Source organism: Phragmites australis, chromosome 2 (genome assembly GCF_958298935.1).
Source record: "Phragmites australis chromosome 2, lpPhrAust1.1, whole genome shotgun sequence".
Classification (NCBI taxonomy): Eukaryota; Viridiplantae; Streptophyta; class Magnoliopsida; order Poales; family Poaceae; genus Phragmites; species Phragmites australis.
This window is the reverse complement of record NC_084922.1, coordinates 565,341-591,749: the sequence shown is the minus strand read 5'-3', so window position 1 is coordinate 591,749 and position 26,409 is coordinate 565,341. Positions and strand designations below refer to the sequence as shown.

General features: G+C 47.3%; 2 protein-coding genes across 2 annotated transcripts; both read left to right on the top strand.

Annotated features, from left to right (window-relative positions):
* Positions 1-121: 121 nt before the first annotated feature.
* LOC133892259 (tRNase Z TRZ3, mitochondrial-like) lies at positions 122-18,362 on the top strand. Its single transcript, XM_062332950.1, has 15 exons — positions 122-472; positions 1,124-1,213; positions 1,440-1,484; positions 1,614-1,668; positions 1,787-1,830; positions 1,937-2,326; positions 2,797-3,062; positions 3,465-3,600; positions 3,679-3,729; positions 11,092-11,564; positions 11,659-12,262; positions 12,613-12,900; positions 15,281-16,036; positions 17,029-17,184; positions 17,406-18,362. The coding sequence occupies exons 1-15, from the start codon at positions 149-151 to the stop codon at positions 18,345-18,347; spliced, it is 4,620 nt and encodes a 1,539-aa protein (XP_062188934.1). The 5' UTR covers positions 122-148; the 3' UTR covers positions 18,348-18,362.
* A 2,255-nt stretch (positions 18,363-20,617) lies between these two features.
* LOC133892249 (putative ubiquitin-conjugating enzyme E2 38) lies at positions 20,618-25,278 on the top strand. Its single transcript, XM_062332941.1, has 7 exons — positions 20,618-20,801; positions 20,935-21,031; positions 21,795-22,190; positions 22,266-22,329; positions 23,991-24,130; positions 24,214-24,525; positions 24,637-25,278. The coding sequence occupies exons 1-7, from the start codon at positions 20,791-20,793 to the stop codon at positions 24,967-24,969; spliced, it is 1,353 nt and encodes a 450-aa protein (XP_062188925.1). The 5' UTR covers positions 20,618-20,790; the 3' UTR covers positions 24,970-25,278.
* The last annotated feature ends 1,131 nt before the right edge of the window (positions 25,279-26,409 follow it).

The following is a 26,409-nucleotide window of genomic DNA, read 5'->3' as shown; positions in this document are numbered from 1 at the left end:
AGTAAAAATCCATAAAATTTAGCAGCAAAGGAGGAAGAGGAAACAGAAAGAAAAGAAAAGAAAATGTAAAAACCCAATCCGTGTCCGCCCTAAAACCCCGAGGCGAGGCCGACGAAATAAAACCGCACACCTCTCTCTGATCTGAGCCATGCCGCAGGTGCCCGCCGCCCCTCTCCGCCTCCTCCTCCTCCTCCCCCTGTCCCAAACCCTAGCCCCCGCCCCTCTCCTCCACCTCTCGCGCCGCTTCTTCTCCTCCCCCGCCTCCTTCGGGCGCGCCGCCAGCCTCCGCGCCCAGCCCAGCCGCCGCGGGAGCAGCACGCTCAGGAAGGCGCCCAAGGAGGAGATGGTCGGCGGGGACAAGGAGGCACCGTTCAACAGGAAGCGGGCCGAAGGGATGGATGGCGGGAAGCGCGGGAGCATGGAGCTCAAGACCCGCAGGCTCAACCCCGTCAACACCACCTGCTACGTGCAGGTGAGGAACTGACTGATTCCCATGCGCCGTCTCTGTCGGATTCCTTCGGCCTACTTGGCGCCAATTCAGCTCAATCGATTTTAGTAACCATGCTAATTTGGGGTTTATTTGTGCTTGGATCATGGGCGCAAGTATTTCTTCTACAAGTTTGTAAACTTCATGCAACTGTGATACCGCGAATTAGTTCCCAGAGGCTGCATTCATTTGCTGTTGTTACCTTAACATTTTGGGCGTAAACCAAAATGCCATCCCAAACTGATCGTATTTGAAGAGTAAAGAGACCATAGCATCGAATCCAAATTTTAAGCCGTCAGTATGCAACTTTTCTAGGAATAACTATCAATCTTTAAATTGTTACCTGTTGAATGGTGCCAATTCCACAAGGAAGATATAGTATCAATGCCCTCATCCACTAAGTAACCATGCAAATTCATAATCCTTACTAGAATTGTAGTAATTTGTAAATCATGCATTCAATAATTCTAGCTACTGGTTATGGCCTTACGGGTTGTCCTCTTGGTAAACAACCTCATTGGTTGCACCAAACAACTAGTGCAAGACTATTCCTTCCTTTAACTGATTCATGGGAGCGGGAGCTGTTGTTGTTTTTGTTTTCTATTGATCTCACAACCCTTTGTTCATGCTGTGCAGATACTCGGTACAGGAATGGACACACAGGACACTTCACCTTCCATTTTACTCTTCTTCGACAAACAAAGGTTTATATTTAACGCCGGCGAGGTATGGTCTGCTAAGGCATATGGTTCCCTTGTATTTGGTTAAATAATCTAATAACTAACAATGACAATTAACTGGAAATAAAATCATCTTTTGTGAGGTGTTGTATAAAGGATTTTGGAAACCTTGGTTTATGCTGAGCTGCAGTGAATACATAATCCAACTTAAAGCTTTGGCGATAATTCCTTCTTGTTTTTGCTGATTAAACTCAAATCTTTCCATCGGACAGGGTCTTCAACGTTTCTGTACCGAACACAAGATAAAGTTATCAAAGGTATGTGATTGGAATCCCCTCCCCTCCACTCCACTCAACACACTCCCATTCATTGTTTATAACCTAGTATTATGTATTATAGTATTGTAAATTGTTAACTTGCTTACACAACAATCCTCCACTTCCCAGATTGACCATATCTTTTTAACTCGTGTGTGCTCAGAAACCGCAGGGGGCCTTCCAGGTATTATTATTTTTTACTTCTTTTTACCTATAATCCTATATACTTGATTATTTGGTTTGTTCGATGTACTGATGTTACATTGTCGTGACATAGCTATTTGTATTATTTTATAATGTAGGCCTGGTGCTAACTCTAGCAGGCATAGGAGATGAGGGCATGTCGGTGAGATCACATGGTTTCTATTTTGGTCTTTGCTGTCTGGTCATGCATCCAGGTTTAAAAGTATTTCAACAGACTAATCGGAGTCTTCCTGTTTACTGCAACATAGGTGAACATATGGGGCCCTTCTGACCTTGATTTTTTAGCTGGGGCAATGAGATCTTTTATCCCAAATAGAGCGATGCTTCACACGCATAGCTTTGGTGCTGGACGGAATGTATCTTCTTCACAATCTAAAGACTCTGTTGTTATTCTTGAGGATGAAGTAGTCCGAATATCAGCAATGTTTGTCAAACCAAGTTATTGCAATGGAGCTGGTAGCTTGAAGGATATTGACTTGAAGCCTAATGATACTGCTATAGTCTATGCTTGTGAATTGCCAGAAATTAAGGGAAAGTTTGACCCTGCTAAGGCTGCTGCCCTTGGTCTTAAGCCTGGGCCGAAGTATCGTGAACTTCAACTTGGGAACTCTGTGCAGTCTGATCAATTCGATGAAATGGTTAGCTCTGAATAAAATGATACTTATTATTTTTGTTGTCATTTTTGTAGTACCTTCTGCTATGAATGAGTCTTTTGCCATCTGGGAGATCACTTCTGCCTCTCATTAGCCTAATTCTATTGGATTTTTGGAGGCTGTTAAGTTTATGGTGCATTGGGATGGTGCGGCGTATTGGATATTTCCTGTTGCGTAAATACACCATGAAAACATGTGCCTGTTTGCCTTGGACTTGTTAATTATACCTGACTAATTTAACAGAGTAAGTTAAGCTTATCAGATATATCAACCCCGCTGCTTTACCCTAGACGTAGTTTTTTCAAATGGTAAGGGTAATGTAAGTTTTGAATATAAGCTTGAAATCTTGTCAAAATTCAGAAGAAAAATATAAGTTTGAATATCAATTCCACACACCATTTATCTGGTTTGATTTTCTTGTCTAAAGCTACTTTTGTTTGTCAATTAACCTCTAGGTTCATCCAAGTGATGTTCTTGGCCCGTCAATTCCTGGACCAACTGTTCTTCTGGTGGATTGCCCCACAGAGTATCATATGCCAGAACTATTTTCACTGCAAGCTCTTAGCTACTTTTATGAAGATTCTTCCGACCAAACAGAAAGTGGCAAGAAAGTAAATTGCATAATCCACTTAGGTCCATCCTCTGTGACTAAAGCTGTTGACTATCAGAATTGGATGAAAAAGTTTGGTGCAACACAGCATATCATGGCAGGACATGAAATGTAAGATCCAGTTCCATCTGCTTTTTATGTTTGAAGTACATTCTGAGTATAGATTTCTTGCTTCAATTTGAACTTAATTGACACTGCTTGCTAGTCCAAGGTTAACAACTCCGTTATAATACAAAACAGATCTCACATGTTGAAATATTGAATAAATATGAACTAAATGACTGTTCATATTTGTTAGTAACCGCTTCTTATTACGGTTTAATTTTACTTTCATGATGTGGGTAAATTCGTTTGGGACTGAAAGGCTTTGTTGTTGTTGTTGTTGTTGTTGTTGATGTGGGTAAATTCGTTCTATGCCACTGGTTAAGTTGCACTTTCAGTTTGTGCCGCTGCTTTTTGGCTGATTGGTCTTGTGCTATTGGTTTCTTATTTTCCCTTCTTCGATAAATGCAGTAAAAACATGGAAATTCCTATCTTGAAAGGTAGTGCAAGGATATCATCACGTCTCAATTTTGTATGCCCTCAGCTCTTCCCATCCTCTGGGTTTTGGCCCGTAGAACTTGCAAATGATGTCATGGAGAAAAATAAGGTAGGTTCCAATAGCCTACAGAATACCTTGAATGCTGACCTCTGTTTATAGATGTAAAACATCTTGTTGGCCTTTCAGATTACTTCGTTGGAAGCCTGTGAAAGTGTGTCTGCGCAGAATCTGCTGAAGGTAATTTCATGAATTCATCCATGCTGTATCACTGTGGTAGCACTTGCTATTTAATCATATCTATTAATCTGACATTCTGATTGGAGCTTTAGTCTCTTTTTTTTAACATGTTATTCAGCTTTCCTACCATGACATTTGGAAAGGTAGAATGCCTAGGTCCAATTGGAGCCCCAAAATTATGTGGATCTGTACCATCCTTTGTAGCATGTATCTGTAGACAATTTTTTTACATGAAGTTATTGTTTCCTTACCGAAGCAATAGTTGAAATCTTTGTTATTTCTTGTGTGCTTTTTCCCAATAAGTAATTTTCAAGTTGATCCACGGGATCATACGACTACCTATGTAGCACCGATACAGATATGTGTATCAGTATCAGGCTGATACGGATACGCAAATATGCCATTTTCCTAAAAAACCCAATACACGGATACATTTTACAATTTTTTTTAAATAATTAATATGGTGCATAACCAGCAAGCCACGTGATACAACAAGCCACCAAGAGTACTAGAGCAGTAGAGTGCCAAACATGTACTAGAGCAAGAGCAACAAGAGTAACAGAGGCAAAGAGAACACAAGTAGCAAAGTAACTGAGGCGCACACAAGTAGCAGATGAGCAGATCAGAGGCTGCATATATATGCTAATAATAGCAGGAACAAATTACCTTGTTCTTGTGCCATTTCTTCTCTCTTTTCCAACAACCATTCCGATGATCCAAGTAGCCAATAGCCAAGGCTGCAAAAGAATGTAGAAGAGGTTTACAACTTACAATTACAACCCACAAGTGCATACTACATAATGTATAGAAGTGAGGGAAAACTGATTGAATTACGTCACCTTTGAGGATGAGGAGCCTTCCACTTCAGTCGGCCTTTCTTCCCTTATAGAATCAGTCAATTAGATAGCATAGCACATAGCTACTACATACTAAAGTTCACAACTTCACAAGTTGCAACATAGCACAATATATTGAAATTGACATAGCACAATAGCACATAGCAGTTCACAAATCACAACAATAAGCCATAGAGTTCAGGTTCTACTTAAAGTTCTATTACATCACAATAACATAACATGATAACAGTCTCAAATTTAGGAAATGATAATTCATAAAGGAGATAACATGCTGCAACTCCAAGTTCATCCTCCACCAATCCAACTAGGCTTCTTCATCCTCATTGGCTTCATCTTCATTCTCCTGAATATCAACCTCCACATCTCCAACAGACACGGCTTGCAACTCAGGCTCATTAAGGGAAAGGGATGCAGTATCGATTGATGATGGGATAAGTCCTTGTGTAGCACATGGTCTTTGTGGGGCTGCCACATGGTGGTGGTCTTGCTGCCCATATGCTTTAGGACAGCATCTAGGACACTAGGACAGCATCTAGGACAGCATCTTAGACTAGAGGACAGCATCTAGGATAGCATCTTAGACTAGCATCTTAGACTAGAGGACAGCATCTAGGACAGCATCTTAGACTAGCATCTTAGACTAGCATCTTGGCATATGCTTGGCTGGCCATGGGCCTATAAATATGTATCCCCAACCCCTCAGGTTGGCATGGCATTTGTGTGAGAAATAAAGAAAAAATTGCCCCAACTCCTAGTGTCATCCTCTCTCGATGAGAGTAAGAATTCTGCTACTACCAAGAGTAAGAATTCAGCGACTAACAAGTGGTATCAGAGCCTGTTTATCCTGTAGCCTGAGCATCTCCTGCTCATCTCCCCCCTCAGCCTCGCAGCAGCCCCAGCTAAGAGCAGCAGCAGCCCCGGTTGCTCCTGCTCACCCCTCTCCCTCTGCGCAGAGCAGCAGTAGCTCGTCTGAAGCAGCCCTCTCCCCACGCAGCAGCCCTCCCCCGGTAGCGCGTCATGTCCGCAGGGCAGTCTCAGCGCTCGGTCGCCTCGAGCACGCGGCGTCGGCAGGAGGCCGAACTTGCCGCGGCAGAGGAACGCGAGCGAGCGGCGGCAGAGACCGCTGCGGCGGCGGCAAGGGCGTCGAGGCTGGCAGCGGCGGAGCTAGCAGCAGCCAGAGCGGAGGCAGAAGCAGCGGCGGCGGCGGTTGCAGCGCGTGCGGCGGCAGCGGAGGTCGAGGCTCTGCGCGGCAGCACCGGCAGCTCCATTTCTGCTGACGACAGCGCCGACGCGGACCTCGAGCTGCCGGAGGCAGAGGCAGCGCGAGAGCGGGCGGCACAGTGGGCAGCGGCGCACGCCCACGAGCGGGGCGGCAGCCCAGACAGGCGCGGACGCGCCGGCGGCGCTCCTGGAGGAGGCGCGCACGCCGGCGGCGCTCCTGGAGGAGGCGCGCACGGCAACGGTGGCGGACGGGTCGATGGAGAGCGCGGCCTTTACAGGCGGCGTGGCTCTCTCTCCCCGGATCGGTACCGTGGTCACCACGGGTTCCAGGCTGTTGTCAGGGACGTCGGCCCCGGCGGTGGGTGGCCTACCCTCACTAAGACCAACTACGTCGAGTGGGCTGCGGTGATGAGGGTAAAGCTCCAGGTGCGGCACATGTGGGAGGCAGTCCGGTACGGCGACGTCGACTACGACCAGGATCGACGGGCACTGGATGCCCTCATCGCAGCAGTCCCGTCCGAGATGCAGTTCTCGCTTACCAATAAGCGGACTGCCAAGGAGGCTTGGGACGTCATCGCTGCGGCACGCATCGGCAGCGACCGCGCCCGCAAGTCCACACTGCAGGCACTTCGCAAGGAGTGGGAGAACCTGGCCTTCAAGCCAGGTGAGGACGTTGATGATTTTGCTCTCCGTCTCAACACTCTGTTGCAGAAGATGGTGCAGTTCGGCGATGACACCTACGGCGAGGAGAGAGCTGTCGAAAAGCTCTTCCGTTGCGTCCCCGAGAAGTACAAGCAGATGGCTCGCTCGATCGAGTCTCTGCTGGATCTCTCCACGATGTCGATCGAGGAGGCGATAGGTCGCCTCAAGGTCGTCGACAGCGATGAGCCACAATCTCTCTCGGGGCCCACCACCACTGGCGGGAAGCTCCTTCTCACTCGGGAGCAGTGGGATGCCTGCCAGGGTGACCGGAGGAAGGGGGAGCCTTCTTCCACGACAGGCGGCCGCAAGCGTGGCAAGCCGCGCAAGGCGCGCAGACCGGGGCGCGAGGACGTGCCGAGGGTGATGCCCGCGGAGGCGCCCAGGGCGGCGCCGCCGGCAAGCACAAGCCGGCACGAGACGACACCTGTTGACCATTGGGCCAAGGACTGTCGTCAGCCACGACGCGGCCAGGCCCACGTCGCACAGGCGGAGGAGGAGGAGCCGGCTCTGTTCATGGCTCATGCGAGCATAGAGCTACCTCCAGCGGCACCGGCCGCAGCGGCTCTCCTCCACCTTGACGAGCCAAAAGCACACGCCCTCCTCGGCGACGGCTCCGGCAACGACAAGACTGACGGGTGGTGCCTCGACACCGGCGCCACCCATCACATGACCGGTCGACGGGAGTTCTTCACCGAGCTTGACTCTAGCGTCCGAGGCTCCGTCAAATTTGGGGATGCCTCCGGCGTGGAGATCAAGGGCGTCGGTTCCGTCATCTTCACCGCCGTGTCTGGTGAGCACAGGCTGCTCACCGGAGTCTACTACATTCCCGCGTTGAGGAACTCTATCATCAGCTTGGGACAGCTGGATGAGAACGGTTCGCGCGTGGTTGTTGAGGATGGAGTCATGAGGATTTGGGATCGCCGTCGTCGCCTTCTTGCCAAGGTAACCAGAGGCACAAATCGACTCTACGTCCTTAACGTGCAGGTGGCACAACCCCTCTGTCTCGCCGCTCGTCGGGACGACGAGGCGTGGCAGTGGCACGAGCGCTTCGGGCACCTTCACTTCGAGGCCCTGAAGCGGCTCAGTGCCGCAGAGATGGTGCGAGGCCTGCCGTGCCTCGACCATGTGGAGCAGCTCTGCGACGTCTGCGTGTTGACGAAGCAGAGGCGACTCCCCTTTCCCCAGCGGGCGAGCTTTCGAGCCAAGGAGAGGCTCGAGCTTGTGCACGGGGACTTGTGTGGCCCGGTGACACCGGCCACACCGGGAGGACAACGCTACTTCCTGCTGCTCGTCGACGACCTCTCCCGCTACATGTGGGTGATGGTCCTCGGCAGCAAGGGAGAGGCTGCGGACGCCATCAGGCGTGCGCAGGCTGCTGCGGAGGCGGAGTGCGGCCGCAAGCTGCGCGTGCTGCGCACCGACAACGGCGGCGAATTCACGGTGGCTGAATTCGCGTCGTACTGCGCTGATAAGGGCATTCAGCGCCACTACTCCGCGCCGTACAGCCCGCAGCAGAACGGCGTCGTCGAGCGGCGCAACCAGACGGTTGTGGGGATGGCTCGGGCCCTCCTCAAGCAGAGGGGGATGCCGGCTGTCTTCTGGGGAGAGGCGGTGGTGACGGCCGTCTACATCCTCAACCGCTCGCCTACCAAGGCGCTCGACGGCAGGACGCCGTACGAGGCTTGGCATGGGCGCAAGCCGGCGGTCTCCCACTTACGGGTCTTCGGCTGCCTCGCGTTCGCCAAGGAGCTTGGCCACATCAGCAAGCTCGACGACAGGAGCACTCCGGGAGTGTTCAACGAAGGCCGAGGATGGGCGTGGGACAAGGCGATGGACGACAGATCGGCTCCGACGTACGACGACTTCACTGTCGAGTACGTCCACTTCGAGGGAGCTGGGGGAGTAGGCAGCTCTTCTTTGACGAGCGTGTCTACCCCAGTCCCCGAGCCTCCACCGACCCCGGCGCCTGCTACTTCGACAGCACCACGTTCTCCAGCCAGGACCTCGGCTGCGATGAGTTCTTCGCCGGCTCCACCACAGCCGGCAACGCCACGCACTCCAGCACCGACAGGCACCTCTCCGGGCACGTCTACTCCAACACCAGCTCGTGTCGAGCACAGCCCGGTTGAGCTCGCTACTCCGCTCTCTCACGACGAGGAGCGCATCGACGCGTACCACGACGGCGAGCCGTTGCGGTACCGTACGATGGAGAACCTTCTCGGCGACCAGCCGGTGCCGGGACTGGTGCCTCACGATCTGGAGGCGCAGTTGCACCTTGCGTGTGACGACGGCGAGCCTCGGTCGTTTGCAAAGGCCGAGAGACACGCGGCATGGCGCGCCGCGATGCAGTTGGAGATGGATGCGGTTGAGAAGAACCGCACCTGGGAGCTTGCTGACCTCCCTCGTGGTCACCGAGCGATCACCCTTAAGTGGGTGTTCAAGCTGAAGAGGGATGAAGCCGGCGCCATCGTCAAGCACAAGGCTCGCTTGGTGGCACGAGGTTTCGTGCAGCAGGAGGGGGTCGACTTCGATGACGCCTTCGCTCCCGTGGCACGGATGGAGTCCGTGCGACTCCTTGCGCTAGCTGCCCAGGAGGGCTGGCGTGTTCATCACATGGACGTCAAGTCGGCGTTCCTTAACGGCGACTTGAAGGAGGAGGTCTACGTGCACCAGCCGTCGGGATTTACGATCCCCGGCAAGGAGGGCAAGGTGCTCCGCCTGCGCAAGGCCCTCTATGGCTTGCGGCAGGCACCGAGGGCGTGGAATGCCAAGTTGGATTCCACGCTAAAAGGGATGGGCTTCGAGCAAAGCCCGCACGAGGCGGCCATCTACCGACGGGGCAGTGGAGGAACTGCTCTGCTGGTGGGTGTCTACGTCGACGACTTGGTAATCACCGGCACCAAGGATTCGGAGGTGGCGGCATTCAAGGAAGAGATGAAGGCCACCTTCCAGATGAGTGACCTGGGACCTCTCTCCTTCTACCTGGGGATCGAGGTGCACCAGGATGACTCCGGGATCACGCTTCGACAGACCGCCTACGCCAAGCGCGTCGTTGAGCTAGCTGGGCTCACCGACTGCAACCCAGCTCTCACTCCGATGGAGGAGAGGCTGAAGCTGAGCCGCGACAGCACGACGGAGGAGGTGGACGCTACGCAGTACCGGCGTCTTGTGGGGAGCCTTCGCTACCTCGCCCACACACGGCCGGACTTGGCATTCTCCGTCGGCTACGTTAGTCGGTTCATGCAGCGACCGACGACGGAGCATCAGCAGGCTGTGAAGAGGATCATCCGCTACGTTGCGGGGACTCTCGACCACGGCCTCTACTACCCTAGGTGCCCTGGGGCGGCACACTTCGTCGGGTACAGCGACAGCGACCACGCCGGCGACATCGACACCAGCAAGAGCACGAGCGGGATCCTCTTCTTCCTCGGCAAGTGCCTCGTTAGCTGGCAGTCGGTCAAGCAGCAGGTGGTGGCCCTGTCCAGCTGCGAGGCCGAGTACATAGCGGCCTCCACCGCTTCGACTCAAGCGCTCTGGCTCGCTCGACTGCTTGGTGATCTCCTCGGCAGAGACACTAGAGCGGTGGAGCTCAGGGTGGACAGCAAGTCCGCTCTAGCCCTGGCAAAGAATCCCGTTTTTCATGAACGGAGCAAGCACATCCGGGTAAGGTACCACTTCATCCGAGGCTGTTTGGAGGAAGGGAGTATCAAGGCGAGCTACATCAACACCAAGGATCAGCTTGCGGACCTGCTCACCAAGCCTCTTGGGAGGCTTAAGTTCCTTGAGCTCTGCTCCAGGACCGGGATGGTTCAATCTTCCCACAAGACGACGCACAAGACTTAGGGGGAGAATGACGGGATAAGTCCTTGTGCAGCACATGGTCTTTGTGGGGCTGCCACATGGTGGTGGTCTTGCTGCCCATATGCTTTAGGACAGCATCTAGAACAGCATCTTAGACTAGAGGACAGCATCTAGGACAGCATCTTAGACTAGAGGACAGCATCTAGGACAGCATCTTAGACTAGCATCTTGGCATATGTTTGGTTGGCCATGGGCCTATAAATATGTATCCCCAACCCCTCAGATTGGCATGGCATTTGTGTGAGAAATAAAGAAAAAATTGCCCCAACTCCTAGTGTCATCCTCTCTCGATGAGAGTAAGAATTCTGCTACTACCAAGAGTAAGAATTCAGCGACTAACAATTGAGAGAGACTAGTGAAATGTCATAGGGTGGGCAGAGGCTATGGCCGCCTGCGGGGAGAGAGAGTTTGCTGACATGAGGGCTAGGAGGGTAATTTGGTCTTTTCATATGCCCGTCACCCTTTGATTGCCGGAATCTGGTCAAAAATGACATTTCTGGACCTGAAGTTTCAGAAGAGTGGCATCTAAAGATTAGCCAGTTTCCAATGGTATTTCGGGGTTAGGGCAACTTTCCAATGGCATAAAAAAATTGTCCGTAAAAAGAAGCTGAGGGAGGGATAGATATGAGTGTGCTGTTGTGTCTTTGAAACTAACTGCAGAATCAACTAAGTTTTGTTAAGTGCAAGATAGGACTGAAGTTAGTGCCCTTTTTCTTTTCAGTTTCATCTGCGCCCATATGCTCAATTGGGGTTGGATAGAGCTTCTATACCAAGCTTGTTCACACTTGAAGATATTGTAGAAGAGCTTATATCTGAGATCCCAGAGGTTAGAGAGGTTCCTGAACAGGTTCGCAAATTCTGGCAAAATAATGCGGATGATAAAAATACACTACCACCAGCTGGCAACGGTATGCTGATGGTTGAAGAACCATGGATCAGTCAAAATTCAGGTAAGGTAGATGATGACACTCCTTTGCAAGAAATTGTCTGGAGAAAGCATCTGAAGGACAATCAAGAGATCCCTTGCTGTGTGGAGAATGCAACGAGGGAAGATATGGAGATTACTTTTTTGGGTACAGGTTCATCGCAGCCTTCAAAATATCGGAATGTAAGTTCCATATATATTAACCTGTTTGCACGGGGAGGTATACTTCTTGACTGCGGTGAAGGAACTTTAGGACAACTGAAAAGGAGGTCAGTTTTCGCAGACCTACTAAGATAACATAAACCTATATACTAATTATTGTCATGAACTCATATTAGAGTCACACTTTCCTTTTTGTTATAGGTTTGGTGTACATGGTGCCGATGAAGCTGTAAAAAGTTTGAGGTGCATTTGGATTTCCCATATTCACGCTGATCACCACACAGGGTTAGCTAGAGTTCTTGCTTTAAGGTCTAAATTGTTAAAGGGGATGCCCCACAAGCCTATGCTTGTGATTGGACCAAGACCACTTGAGAGATTTCTAAATGCATATTCAACACTTGAAGATCTTGATATGCAGTTCCTAGACTGCAGGCATACTTTGAAGCCTAGTGTTGAAGCTATTCTCGGTGAAAATGTTTCTGAATCAGCCACACCTCAACTCGAGAACACCATGTTTGCCCCTGGAAGTAAAATGGAGAACTACAACAGGAAGCCTGCAAGTCCAAGGGATACTACAGCTCTTGCTAATTTCAAAGAACTTCTACACGAATCAGGTTTGGAGATTCTGTACAGTGTCCCCGTAGTACATTGTCCACAGGCATTTGGAGTTGTTTTGAGAGCCATGGAGAAGGTGAACATTGCTGGAAAGGTTATTCCAGGCTGGAAGGTTGTATACTCGGGTGACACACGACCCTGTGCAGCTCTTATAGATGCATCCAGAGATGCCACAGTACTAATACATGAGGTAAGCTGAAGCGTACATAGTTTTTGTCCTTTGGATATCCATATCATATTCTCGTTGATTAGTGGTATTGTTGTTATGCTCCAAGTTTAAATGGCAGGTGGCTTCCAAAAGCTGCAATATGTATCATAAAAATTTGTCATTTTTCTCCTCTTGTCCACACTGTTGTACATGTTTCAGGCTCCAAGTAATCTGGACCACAAGCACCAGTAAACCACAATAAGCTAATCTTGCAGATATTATATTGTTAGCTGCATAATATTCTCTTCTAACTCTCGTTCATAATAGATGACATTAGAATTTATGATGGTGTTTCCTGTCTTAGTTGTCTTTGTAATACTCTATTTTGTCAGGCAACATTCGAGGACAGTATGAAGGACGAAGCGATTGCAAGGAACCATAGTACAACCAAGGAGGCTATAGAAGTAGGCACATCGGCTGGAGCATACCGGACAATTTTGACCCACTTCAGCCAGAGATACCCAAAAATCCCAGTTATTGATGAGGTTGATATGGAAAAGACGTGCATTGCCTTTGACCTGATGAGTGTAAACCTGGCAGATTTGCCGGTTTTGCCCAAGGTTCTACCACACCTGAAGGTCCTGTTCAAGGATGAGTTGGTAGTGGATGAATTTGATGAGGTCCAGGAGGCTGCTATGTACTGATATAGATAAAACAATGTACATTAATTTTGTCCACCCTGTAGCTTAACATTATTTTTGACCTGACTAGCTGAGAATCCAATTGAAGACCACCCAGTCTTGGGAATAAACGAAAGGCAACCTCTGCCAAGCCAGAAGCAGGAGCTGCATGGGTCAAGGGTTTCTTGAAGAAATCAGTGCCCATCGGTGCAGAATACTCCAGTATAGTTGTATCTATCATTTGTTCTTCTTGTTTTGTCGTCGATTTGTCGGTTGAGATTGTAAGTCTTGTGAACTGGGAAAACAAACATAAAATTTGCTCATGGAAATGAACTTGTCTCTGGTGGAATTATTTTAATTTCTTGTGAAATTTCAGCATTTGCCACGCATGCATGGACTAAACGATGGTATTCAGTCAGTTATTCCACCCTTGCTGTGGTAGCATAATAGCAGCCAGCCGTATGCGGATCTGCTGCCGTAACGGCACGCTCGCCGTATGCGGATCTGGCCCCGTGTGTCAGCAGCCTGGAGCAGAGGATCCCGCTCCCAGCCAGCCAGCCACATGATCGACGTGACACAACCTTGTGGATGCTACCCCAGCTACCACTCTTTCCGGTTCGTGTCTCTCGTGGGAAGAAAGCGAAACGGTTTTCTCCAAAAAAAAAGATCTGGTTTTCTCAAAAAAAAAACGAATTGGTTTTCTCACAAAAAGAAAGAAAGAAAGCGAAACAGTTTTCTCAAAAAAAAAAGAAAAAGAAAAAGAAAGCGAAGCGGTTATTGACAAGGCTGGCAAGCTGACCCGGCACTCTGAAGAACCAACCTTTCACAGATCCACGCCTCCTCCCTCCGGCGGCACGTGCCGCTCACCCCGCCCGCCCCTCCTCCCCTCGTCGACGCGCGGATTCGGTCCACGGCCACCCAATCCCCCCCCCCCGCTCCCTCCCCTCCCAGATCCTGTCGGTGGGTTCCGTCTCCGATTTGGGCAGGGGCAGGGGCCGCGCAGCCATGGATCAGAGCCGGCGGGCGGTGGAGTCGTACTGGCGCTCGCGGATGGTCGACGGCGTCACGGCGGACGACGACAAGGTCGCGCCCGTCTACAAGCTCGAGGAGATCTGCGAGCTCCTGCGCGCCTCCGACGCCAGCATCGTCAAGGAGGTCGCAGACTTCGTCCTCAAGCGACTCGACAACAAGAGCCCCCTCGTCAAGCAGAAGGTGCGTCCGCGCTTCGGCCTTCTCCGTCGGCTTGACCCGATTCGGGTGCGGTGTCGAGGGTAGACATCCGAGCATGCGTTGTTAGTGTAGCACCGGTGACGATCCATGTCGTGCTGTTCCAGAGCATTCTCTCAATCTGATACTATGAAAAGTAATTTGAAAGAGCCGATTGGCTCCATATAGCGGAATGCACAGTCTGATCTGAGAACAGAATCAGCATGTGCACGCTTCATCCGGCACTCAACCGTGGGGTGATGAATTGGCCGGGACTGGGAGGGAGGATTTGGGGGGCCTTCCAGAGTTATTCACCTGACAACGCGTTGGATTGCTTATGAGTTGAGACAAAAACTAAAAGAGCTTGTTTAGCTTCAGGTTCATGTTAGCTTGTATTAGTGTCACACTCATGAGTTAGGTTCGCTTGCTGTCGAGGGTTTTGAGAGACTAATTACAGCACGTAAATGAGCGTGATTGTTTCCTGTCATAACAAACTGAAGCCTGGGGGCCAATATGAACTATAGCAATAGTGATTGTTGTCATTGAAGAAAAGGTAGTGCCTCCTTTAGCTCTATGGCTCTATGTAGTTGAGGTTGTGTGGAGAAGTTGAACCATGTACATTAGGTACTTCACGTTATAATTTGTGATCACTGCTGATGGCGGTCAGAAATTGAATTAGTTTTTGGTGATGGTGTGGTTGAAACTGAATTCTGTTCTCTATGTCTATGATAAATGCAATATCTCGATCCAAGTTTTTTTTCTTCCGATATATATCAGACTTACATACGAGGACCTCTCCAGGGTGATCCAAATTCTGCTTAAGGACATTATACAGTTTCACTATACCTTTATACTGTGGCTTGCATGTTAGCTTAAGTGGGTGCATTTATAGAATTTCGTAAGATTATATATGTAATCTGGAGCACCCAATGCTTTCTTGCCATCATGATTTATTGTTCTCTGTCTAACTAAGAGAGTGCATAAAGTTTGCAATGGGGCTTGTAGCTGCACTAACTTTCATCTTATTTTTCTTGTACATTGGTTGCTCAATTTTTTTTTGGACATGTAGTCTCCATTCTTCCAACTAAAAAGTATATAACCTTGTCCATACAGACATGTAGTCTCCATTCTTCCAACTCAAAAGTATATAACCTTGTCCATACTTGCTCACCAGGCTTTACGGTTGATCAAATACGCAGTTGGAAAATCTGGTACTGATTTCAAGAGGGAGATGCAGAGGCACTCAGCGGCTATGCGCCAACTAGTTCACTATAAAGGCCACCCTGATCCCTTAAGAGGGGATGCCCTTAATAAGGCTGTCCGTGAAACTGCAAATGAGGCTATAGCTGCAGTTTTCTCCACAGAGGACCCTAAACCTGCTGTTGCAACAGAAAGTCTTGGCAAGCGCATACAGGGCTTTGGGAACACTAATTATGAGCCATCAAGAGATGCCCAGAAGTCTTTCCTTAGTGAACTTAGTGAGGTAGTGGGTATTGGGAGTGCTTCCATTAAGCAGGGTTTGAGCAACTTTGCCGCAGCACATGCAATGATGACAAATGACAATGGTGGGACATACAAGGGCCCTAACCTCCGTAGGTCTTTGACCACAGAATCTGATAGATATGGTCAGTATGATCCAAGTGAAATTCAAAGTGAGAGCCGTGCCTCATCTGATGCTTCAAAGAATGTGGCTTCTGGTTCTTGGGGACCAACACCATCTAGTTCTGCACCGACTGATGATACTAGCTCGAGTCAACGTGGGGTTAAGACTCGTGAAGAGAGACTTTTGGAGACAATTGTTACTGCAAGTGGTGTGCGGCTGCAACCAACTCGAGATGCTCTGCAGATATTTTTAACAGAAGCGTCCAAATTGGATGCAGTCGCTTTGAGCCGTGCGCTTGAAAACAAATTGAATTCGCCATTATGGCAGGTGAGTTTTGGCGGATCATTTATTATTGTTTAGTTTTACCTTTTAGAATCCTCATGCCAATTAGTCAATTGATATGTAGTCAGTTAAAACTAGTGCCTAAGTTATGGTTCCTACTCTCCTGAGTAGTGGCAATTGTTTTTTGCAATTTGCACCGGTAAATCAATTTATTTTGTGTGTTGATTCAACTTTTACATGTTGGTGTCTGTGAATTTCAATTATATGCTAATGTGGAAATTCTAGGAAGTTCAACAGGTCCATCCGGAAAGTTTATAATTACATTTTTAGGATTTTAGAATGTCAAATGGAAAACATTAGATAAAAGAGAGATGCAGTATCACCAAGGATACTATGACTGTCGTCGATGTTATACTGTCATTTCTTTTATGTTATTAGAAGTTTAATAGAGTATGGATAAATAGCATTGTCCGTTCAATGTTCAATTTGCAAGGCAATTGCCATAACTTATTATTGAGCGGCAGTATGTAGATGCTGGAGCTATTTGCATGAAAACAGTGATCTTTACGCGGGCATGTCTGTACTGCAGTTTATGTCAAGACATGTTTAAGCGTGTTTATCCAACAGACTGGCAGATTAGTCCTGATCTTATCATTAGGCAACCAGCAGCAAACAAACCTTAGCTTTGTGTGTGTGGAGTCTTATGGTTTGTTTGCCTTGCGCCAATAGATGCGAACTTTGTTGAGCCAAATAATTTTCAGGGGTTAGCTATACTGATTACTGAATATGTTCATTATCTTTGATGTTTGTTCACTTTGTTTGAATATTTTCTGCACAGTATAATTCCACAGACTGAATATGTTTATTATCTTTGACGTTTAGCTTGTTTGAATATTTTTTGTACGTATTATTTCACAGCATTCATTTACTTGGTTTTAGGTCATATGCCTGTATGTTTTTAGTTTGAGTAAGCAAAGCATTTTCCTATAGTTCATTAGATTTTCATCAGATCTTCAATACATTTGTTTACTTCTCAGGTTCGCATGAAGGCCATTTGTGTGTTGGAAGCCATTGTAAGGAAACAGGATACTGATCCTTATTCTATCGTTGCTTCATATTTCATTGAGAACACAGCTTCTGTTGTTAAATGCTGTGAGCTGCCACAGGTTTCTCTAAGAGAAAAGGCCTCAAAGGTGAGTCTGTTTGGAAAACTGGATTTCTTAATTAAAAACTTGTGCATATGTCACTTGCCCATTCATCAAAGAAACAAGCGGATAACTCACCTTCTGTTTCCTTGAAATTACTATTGACCATGCATAGTTGCTGGGCTTTTAATTTTACAACATTTAGTCTTGGTGAAAGCTCATTCCATTGTCAATTATCGATATGTAATAAGATGTATTACCTCTCTTAGGTCTTGAATCTGCTGGTTGGGGAACAACCTACCGGAACCACAAATCTTCCAGCAACAAAAACTGCAATGTCCCCTCCTGTTCAGATGCCTGATTTGATTGATACAGGTGATCAAGATGATCTAGCAACTCAAAGTTCAGGACAGGAAAGCCATGGACAGAATATTGGAAAGAGTGCATATGTTAATTCAGTTGATGATTTGCTTGGTGGTGAACCTATTGCTGATATAAGTACCACTACTGATGCTAATGGAAGTGATCCATTTGCAGATGTATCATTCCACGAGTCAGAGATTAAGGAGACTAATGACCTATTCTCAGGGTTGACAGTAGAAGAGAAATCATCAGCTGCCATGCATGGTATCTCTTCGCCAAACAAAAATGAATTACCGGATATATTAGGTAGCAACCCTGATCCATTCATCCAAGAAAGTGTTACGGACAAAGGAACTGTCATTGATTTGATGCCTGGTTTGAACCTTAATGGAGCAGGCCAGGCTCAGCCTGCAGTCAATGCAGAACCAAATAGTAACCTCAGTGGTTCACAGTTCTTTGACACAAACAATCAGACTAGCCATGTGGCAAGTGCTGCAGCATTGAATGGTATTCTTGGCCAAAACTCTTTTTATCAACAGACTCCCTCACAGTACAGCGTGCCTCAACATATGCTGTTCAATCAGTCATTTCCTGGGCAGCAATTAAATTATGATGCGATGAGGATTCTTCTTGCTCAGCAGCAGCAGCTGCTGCTGCAAAATTTTGGAAATTTCAATGCTGGACTCGGACATTCATCTTTCAATTCAATGAACAGCGAAAATGCATCTGTGCTTCCAGATATTTTCAATTCAAGTAACCAACCACAAAATCATGTTGCAGTGATGAGCAATTCAAAGAAAGATGACACTAAAGCTTTCGATTTTGTCTCGGTATGCATTTCTATCTAGTGCTTAGTTTGACATGGTTCATTCACTTGCAACTTATTATTTTTTATGAAAATTTTATCTAATTTTCCGAGTGCATTGCATCTAATTAAGACTTCATTGTTTCTTAATATGCTAGTGTGAGGTTGTATAGAATTTGGATACTTGATGTTGTCCTTAGAATAAGGAGGCTTTTCAATCCTATGTATTTCATTGATTGGGATTCCAAGCTCACTTCACAAGCTCCTAAGTGCAAGTGGAGGGCTATAGCTATAGGTGTGTGGACAGGGGAAAAGAAGTATGGTTGTCTAGGGGAAATTTTGTCTGATACTTGACATAACTTGGTCAACTACATGATTTCTAGTGTTATGAAATGTCGGTACTGATTAGAACTGGTGGAACCATGGAACTGTAGGTAGAAACTAATGAAGAAAAATGTCTTTTCATCATGGGTGATGTGGTGGAACCAATATGTTCAATCTTAACGGTGCTCGCAGCTCCAAGCATTGCTTTTACTAATCTTTGCTGCATTTCATTTTGTTTTGAAAACATAGGACAATCTTACTTGTATGACTTATTGACTTAACTGTTACTCCTTTTACTCTGTTGCTAAAATCTTTGCTTTCTTTTTTCCAGGATCACCTTGCAGCAGCACGTGGTTCAAGGAAGTGACCCGAGAAACAATGAGCATGTCCAGATTGTGGCAAGAACAGAACTGCCAAACTTTATGGAAGTGCTGCACATCTCGTCACAGCTTCGTTGTTTAGCTGCATGAATCACACGGCTTGCTTGAACTGATGAGCAAAGAAGGATTCTTCCATACGGCTGGAAGACGAGATGTTGTGTTGTAATATGTACTTAGACAAATGTCGATTTTCATGTTGGAATAAATTGCATCCTCTGAATTTCTTTATGTTCTGCCCTTTTTTAAAGAGTCAGAAATTGTATATTGGTACATGCAGGTGAGATTTTTGTTTTCAATTTTTTGCTGTACAACTACATGGTTCTTTTGGTGGGATTTTTGAAGCTTGTTACATGAATAAGAGGCTGCAATATGAGCTCCTACATTGAGTGTTGTTGGAATGCTGCCTCATGATACTGCTAGGATGTTGACGCTAGTACAACATCTGCAGACAATGAATTATTGTGGGACATCCAAGAGAAATTCGTGAGGACAAATAGGTTTAACCAGCTTCCATTGAGCAATCCACCATGACGAAAGCCGAAATACAAACAGTACTGTCAATCTGTGAAACAACTGGGCTTGAAAATGGAAAGAAAATATGTCAAGATACTAACCCATATTGCCGAAGCTTTGGTAACTGCCGCTATGATCAAAATCCGGGATCATTTTGTATTCGTGTCGGGTGCAGCCCCGGCCGGCGAAAACCCCCTGTCTGAGCCCACAGCGAGCGACCCCAAATCCCCCGTCGATGAATCCATCCCCAACGTCCACTTGCTTCCAACGCCCCGGCTCCTGTTTCCACGAGGAGAAGGGAGAAGCGGCCTCCCGTCGATAAATCAGCTCTCACCGGCGTCCACACTACGAGCCGCATCATGAAAATGTTACCATTTGCCTCACTGCCCGGGAATGCTCGAAAAGAAGCCGGCCTTTCTTCGCACCGTGCTGAACAAAGTGCTACGCAAATACTGATGCCAGCATCCTTGGGTACGTAAAGCTTTATCTTCCGAGCTCTATGTGTGCTCTCTGCTAGTATAAAGCATGATCTGCTCTTCGTCTGAAGTTGATCAAGAAGTTTCTTCGTCTGAAGTTGATCAAGAAGTTTCTTCGTCTGAAGTTGAGAAGTTTCTCAACCGAAGCAGTCGCGCTGCTACCCTGTAGTATATGATTACCGTGCATGCACCCTGTATATGGTGGTGCCTTGCCGGTTTATTAATCAGGGGCATAGACTTATCGCCCGCAGATCCGCAAGAATTGATTTGTCAGTTGACGCGCTGGTCGAATATCTCCATATCAGGATGAAGAAACTGGTGGCAAGGGAGCTGCTTATTAACAGATTTGCTCACTGAGTGAGTACAGTATTTCTTTCCATAACAAATAACAAGATAGTAAATCACATTCAGGAATTGAAAAAGAGCGGAAGAAACTGCTTCTGCTGGATCTCTTGTGGCGTGGTCCATGAGCTCCCGCCTGTGTCCGACTGAAAATTCGCTTGACCACGCAGAGGGTTGGCGGGTACTTGGCCACAAGAGATCCAGCGCCGCTGACATGCGGGGGCCAACGTGGACTAGACTGGACTTCCGCACGCCGCTTCGCTTTCCCCTAAAAAAGAAGGGGGGCGGGCGCCGTCGTCGTTGCCGAATCCGCCCGCCGCTTCGCTGACTGACGAGTGGGTCCGCGAGGGGATCCCCATCACACCTCAGCGGCTGCATAATTCGATAGGGCCGCTCTCTTTCTCGCCTCCGCCGCGTACTCCGACCTCCTTCCGCCCGACGATCGCTCGCCATGGACACCGAGTACGTCGCCTCCAGGCCGCCGGACCCCGCGATCGGACGGCGCATCTGCTTCTCGCGGGTTTTTCATCCATCCCTTTCGGGGGATTTTGATTTTGATTATGATGATGATCGGCCTCGGTTCCTGTTCCTGCAGGTACTGCGGCCTGCAGCAGGGGAGCTCGTCGTCGTGCCGGACGGCGGACACCGCGCCGTGGGGCGCCGCGCAGCAGCAGAAGCGGCAGCGATGCCAGGTCCAGCCCCGGTCTCTTCCTTTGTTTGGTGGCCCACCCGCTCGTTTCGCTTTCCCTTCCCGAGTTGATTGATATTGGGGTTTAGAGATTTTCGCAAGCTTCGGTCGTCGGCCGTGTACGGTGCGATTGCAGTTTAGCCGTCTCGTTTAGGATTTGTTTTAGGGAAGGCAATCTAGGTGGGTTGGGTGCTTCCTGGGTTTGGGTTTTAGGGAAGGCAATCTAGGTGGGTTGGGTGCTTCCTGGGGCTAAATTGCTTGGGACTATGTTACAATTGGGGTGTGTTCCGGCAGCATCTATTCTTTCTTGGGCTGATTGATGCAATGCCAGTCATAATCAGCTTGATCGAGATGTACTGGCAATTTGGTTTGTCTAAAGATTCTAGCATATCGGTAATATTTGTACCGGGCATTGTGTCAAGATTTGTCTTTGCTTCTGTTATTCAATTTTCAGCTGCAAGGGATTTACAGTCCAATGTGCTAAGCAAAAGAGGGTTTTCAGTGGTGGTTTTGGCCTTTATGCTAAAGATGCACTTGTGCAAATCCATGAAAAGCCCAAAGCATTCATATTCATATTCATATTTTTATGTTATTGATTGGAAATCTATTCAAACAACTAATTATACAGTGGAGCGTGCATTACGGAAGAGAAAACTTTCCTACCTATAACTTCATTCGAGAAAACAAATAAGTCCTTTTGACGCGTTTGTTATCAGTTGATTTATAATTATTGACTAGCATTGTTGTGTTAACCTACTGTTTTACAGGGTTCTTCCAGTGACCAGGCTGGATCCAGCACAAGCAATTCTTTGCAAGTGTCTGAACCAGAACCACAAGATTTTGACTCTGGAGAAAATGAGGAAGAAGATTACTATATGGAGGATGATTGTGATGATGACGAGGGCTATGATGAAGATGAATATGAGTTCGACGAAGCTGACTTTAACCAGCATCTTGCTGATAAATTTGATGATTTAGATCTGCCTCCTGGTGTGGAGGCTACTGTACCATGGCTGCAGAAAATTGCAGCCAAGGAAGAAGCCGAGGAGCCATCTGATACAGATACTGCAGACGAGAATATAAAGAAGTATAAGCAGTTCAAGCAGTTTGATACTGTCCAAAATTTCTCTGACCATCACTATGCTGTAAAGTCACAGGGAGAGGTAATGTGTTGAACGAGTTGCTTTTGTTTTGTGCTTCGTTTGGACTCTTATTCTTTTGTGTGTGCATCGTTTCAGCCAACCAGAGCATGGTCGAAGAGAATTCAACATGACTGGAAACTTTTGGAGAAGGATCTACCAGGTTAGCTATCAGTAAAACAGGGTAATTTTACCATCGACAAGAAGGCAAGGAAAATATGGCCTCTTTAAGGTTAAACTGACCATGTTCACAACATTAGGGCAACATCAGCATTGAGACCGGTTGGCGGTTGCTACGTTTCACATCACGTAAAGATTAATTAGTCTAAAGAAGCGATAAGATCTCTAGTTTGTTTGGGATAGATATATCTGTTAGGCCTATGTCCATTGTATAAGGAGACGAGACAAGTTATCTGGAATGAGCAGGACCTATCAATCTCTCCCCCTCCTGTGCTCCCTCCCCATTCTGAATGCCACTTGGGTTCTCGGCTGACGAGGTCCGGGGCTAAAAACCCACTGTCCTTAGTTGTTGCATTCCAATATGGGATGTAACAATGTCCGACATGTGCTCATTTATTGTTATTTCCATAGGACTGCCTTGGGCGGTATTGAAATAGGTTTAAGGTTTTTGGGTAAACCAAAATTTGTAGAATTCCCTTTTAGCAAAATTAGTGCTCCCCTCCAATTTCTTTTTCTCAGGTGTTTAAGTTTTCAATTGTATTTGGCACCTAGTCACCAGAAACCTAGGTTGAGGGTTGGGGTAGAGGGACATGAGTTCTAAAAATGTGGGATGAAGGGGGTAGTGTTCTTTGGGTTGTAAGTTCGAAACATGCAATGTGACCCTGATTAACCCGGGTCGATGAGCCGTAATATGCCACATACAAGTAGAGATAGAAGATCTATCTTAAGTTAAATAGAAGGGAAAAAAGGAGCTGCCATCTTCTGGCCCATCCCACCCACCAAAGTTACTTGTCCTAACCCACCTCTATCCTCACAACTAACACACACTGCTGCTGTCTCCGTTTCCTCCTCGCTTTCTCTCTCTCTCCTCCCATGCAACGAAGCACCGCCGGCCACAAATCGGTCGCCGCCAGCCAGCATGTGCCATCGGTTCCCCATGTCCTCTCCCCTCCAGTACTATCAATTTCACTGGAGACCGCCTTTGGCTGCTGCTGCTTCCCAACGCCACTGTGTGATCCTGTCGGTTGCCGGTGGCGGGTAGTCCTGTACAACACCGGTGGCCTCCCATCTTACCAGCGGCAACCTACTCCATATTCCCCTCCTCTCCCGCCCTCATTCCTCATGTGTCCCTGCAGCAGTGGGGCGGCGACCCAGGAAGTAATGGGATGACGACCCTGTTTCGCTTCAACCCGCGAATCGGGACGACGTCTTGGGGTCGTGGAACGCGGCATCGACCCCGACCCCTGTGACTATGGTTTGGCATTCATGTGGTGCCCTCATTTAATTCAATCTCTACTACTTTAACATTTATGTAGAGCCACCATCACAGAGTGTTTCTCATCTTTCTAAAACACTTAAGTGTAATACTATAGTCATTTTCTTTGTGATTTCCTCATCTTTGTGCCTCATTTGTTCGCATATTATTTGTTTGTAAAAGCTTAAAAATCTTGCCATGATTTTGGAAGTGATGCCAATACTAGGATTTTGGATCCTACAGCTCACAACTCAATACACTAGAGCAATAAGTTAAGCTTAAATCCTGTAAGGTGTTGGATAAGCTATGGCTCATTTGTTGATGGCACATTGTTTCAGTGTATTTTTCTTATATTAGAGATCTAAATTCTAATATATTCTTTTGTACAGGATCTATTTATGTCCGGGTTGCTGAAGATAGAATGGACCTTCTTAGGGCTGCAATTATTGGGCCTAAGGGAACACCCTACCATGATGGGCTTTTCTTCTTTGATGTTCACTTTCCCCCTTGTTATCCTTCTGGCCCTCCAGTATGCACTGAAGCTTTTGCATTTCTTTATTTAATATTATTTTCACTTTTTTATTGGAATGTTTGTCGCCAATGTGGTTGCAGTTGGTATATTACCACTCCGGAGGACTTCGGATTAATCCAAACTTATATAACTGTGGAAAAGTTTGCCTTAGCTTACTTGGTACCTGGAGAGGCAAAGGTTGTGAGAAGTGGAATCCAACTCAATCAACGATGCTGCAGGTTCTTGTCTCCATTCAAGCTCTCATTTTGAACGAGAAGCCATACTTCAATGAGCCAGGATATGAGGCCAATGCCAACACTCCACATGGAGAACGGAATGCTACGGATTATAACGACAACACCTTTCTGCACTCATGCAGGACGATGTTGTACTCACTTCGGAGGCCTCCTGAGGTAATGTTTTGCTAAACTTATTCATGCAGCTAAGTAGAAGAGAACTCTGGTTTCTGCTGCTTTGTCGCCAAACCGATTCATTAATCATCTTTTGCTTGTGGCTTCTCGCAGCACTTTGCAGACCTCGTTGCGGGCCACTTTCGGGTACATGGGCACACCATCCTCGCAGCATGCAAATACTACATGGAGGGTAATAATGTTGGCTCAGCAGTCCCGGAGGAGGAAGAAGAATCAGAAGACATAAGCGGCAACGCGGCAGCATCCAGCAGTAGCGATGCACCAAAGCCACAACCGAACAAGGCAAATCTTCTAACTAAACGCACCACATTCAACGCCAGCTTGAAGATGCTGTTTGAAGATCTTCTGATGGAGTTCAATGTGAAGGGTGCTGACACGAGGAAGTTCCTTGCTGAGAAGTTGAAGAAGAATCAACCTGCAGCCTGAGAGGGAAATTATGGAAGGCTGCAGGTAAAGGTAGTTCCTAAGGCGGAGAAGACGGAGTCTCCGCAAGTAAGTAGTAGAAACAAATTGGGGGATGCTTTTGCCTAGCTGCAGAAAAGCTTTTGTAGATAGCTCGTGGTAATTATTTGATTTCTTAGGACATGGACTTGTTCACTGAGAGTATGATTTAGGTATCATCGAGTGGAGTGCCGAGATTCTGACGGCACCATATTCAATCTATTGACACACTAAGTGCATTTTGGACCTCATAAATAGATATATATATGTGTGCCAGGTATAGCTTTTACTAAATTGTTCCAGTCTGTGCTAGCTATGTGGATCCTCCAGCTTCAGTTTTTTCCTTTTTGCAAGTAGGGGAGCAGCTAGTGACGCTTCTCGGCACCATGGTTCCGGCAGTATTACAGATTTGATGTGTCATGGCTGGACAGTGAGACCGGTCACCGGTGCCTGCCAGTGTTGCCGCATAGTTACCAACCAATGAGCAACACCCATAACAACTTTGGTAGCTACTCATATCTCTTCGGAAGAGATGTCCATTCGAAAAGGATACCTTCTGAACGTACATGAACATGTTTGTTCATTTTTTATTTTTGCAACGGGTAGGGGAGCTTCTCCTGCATACTCTCTAAGAAAGGAGGTGAGCACCTGCGCCGGCCTAAGGCTCGAACGCTGGTGGGCGTACTGGCAACCAGCCAGCTTTGCCATCTTGTATAAATACATGATTCAATGCAATGAAACATAATGAATCTCATTCTCGAGTTCATAAATACGATCCTGAACTGTAAAAGGGGCTTACTTGGAAAGGTGGTTTTGGGATCCAAATCCCTAGGATTTAGTGTAAACTTGAACTAAATCCTAAAAACTCCTAGACTAGTCCTTCTCTTCCAGACATGCCCAAAGTGGGAAGTCGCACCCGGGGCACAAATCTTGAAAATTTCCACATGAAAGGGAATGGGTCAATCCTCCATTCCGAACACCCCTCATCGATTGGAACATTTCTCCCCGATTAATTCCTCAGAGAATTAGGCTGCTTCCTATGAAATTCTTGTCTTCCATTTACCTTTCCCTCTATCAAACAAGCTGTTAACAAAAACACGGCAGGACATGAGTATGCAATGTAGCCAAGCTGCAGAAATTGACATCACAGAATGCAACAGCAGCCGCATGGAAGCAAGGAATTCATCATCCCTTCCACCAAGTTCCAACTTCCATGGAGAGTATACATATACCTATATGCTTGCCATAAGTTACTGTGCAAGCTTAGCATTAGCTAGGTGAGAAAGCAGCAGACACTGTAAATTAACAAGAACACCGATCTTCACTTCGATCTCCGTACCACTATACCAGCCTAACTTTCCCTTGGATCGATCTGCGTTCACCCTATGATCGATTTATCTATCATCTATATATCTACCTCTCGAT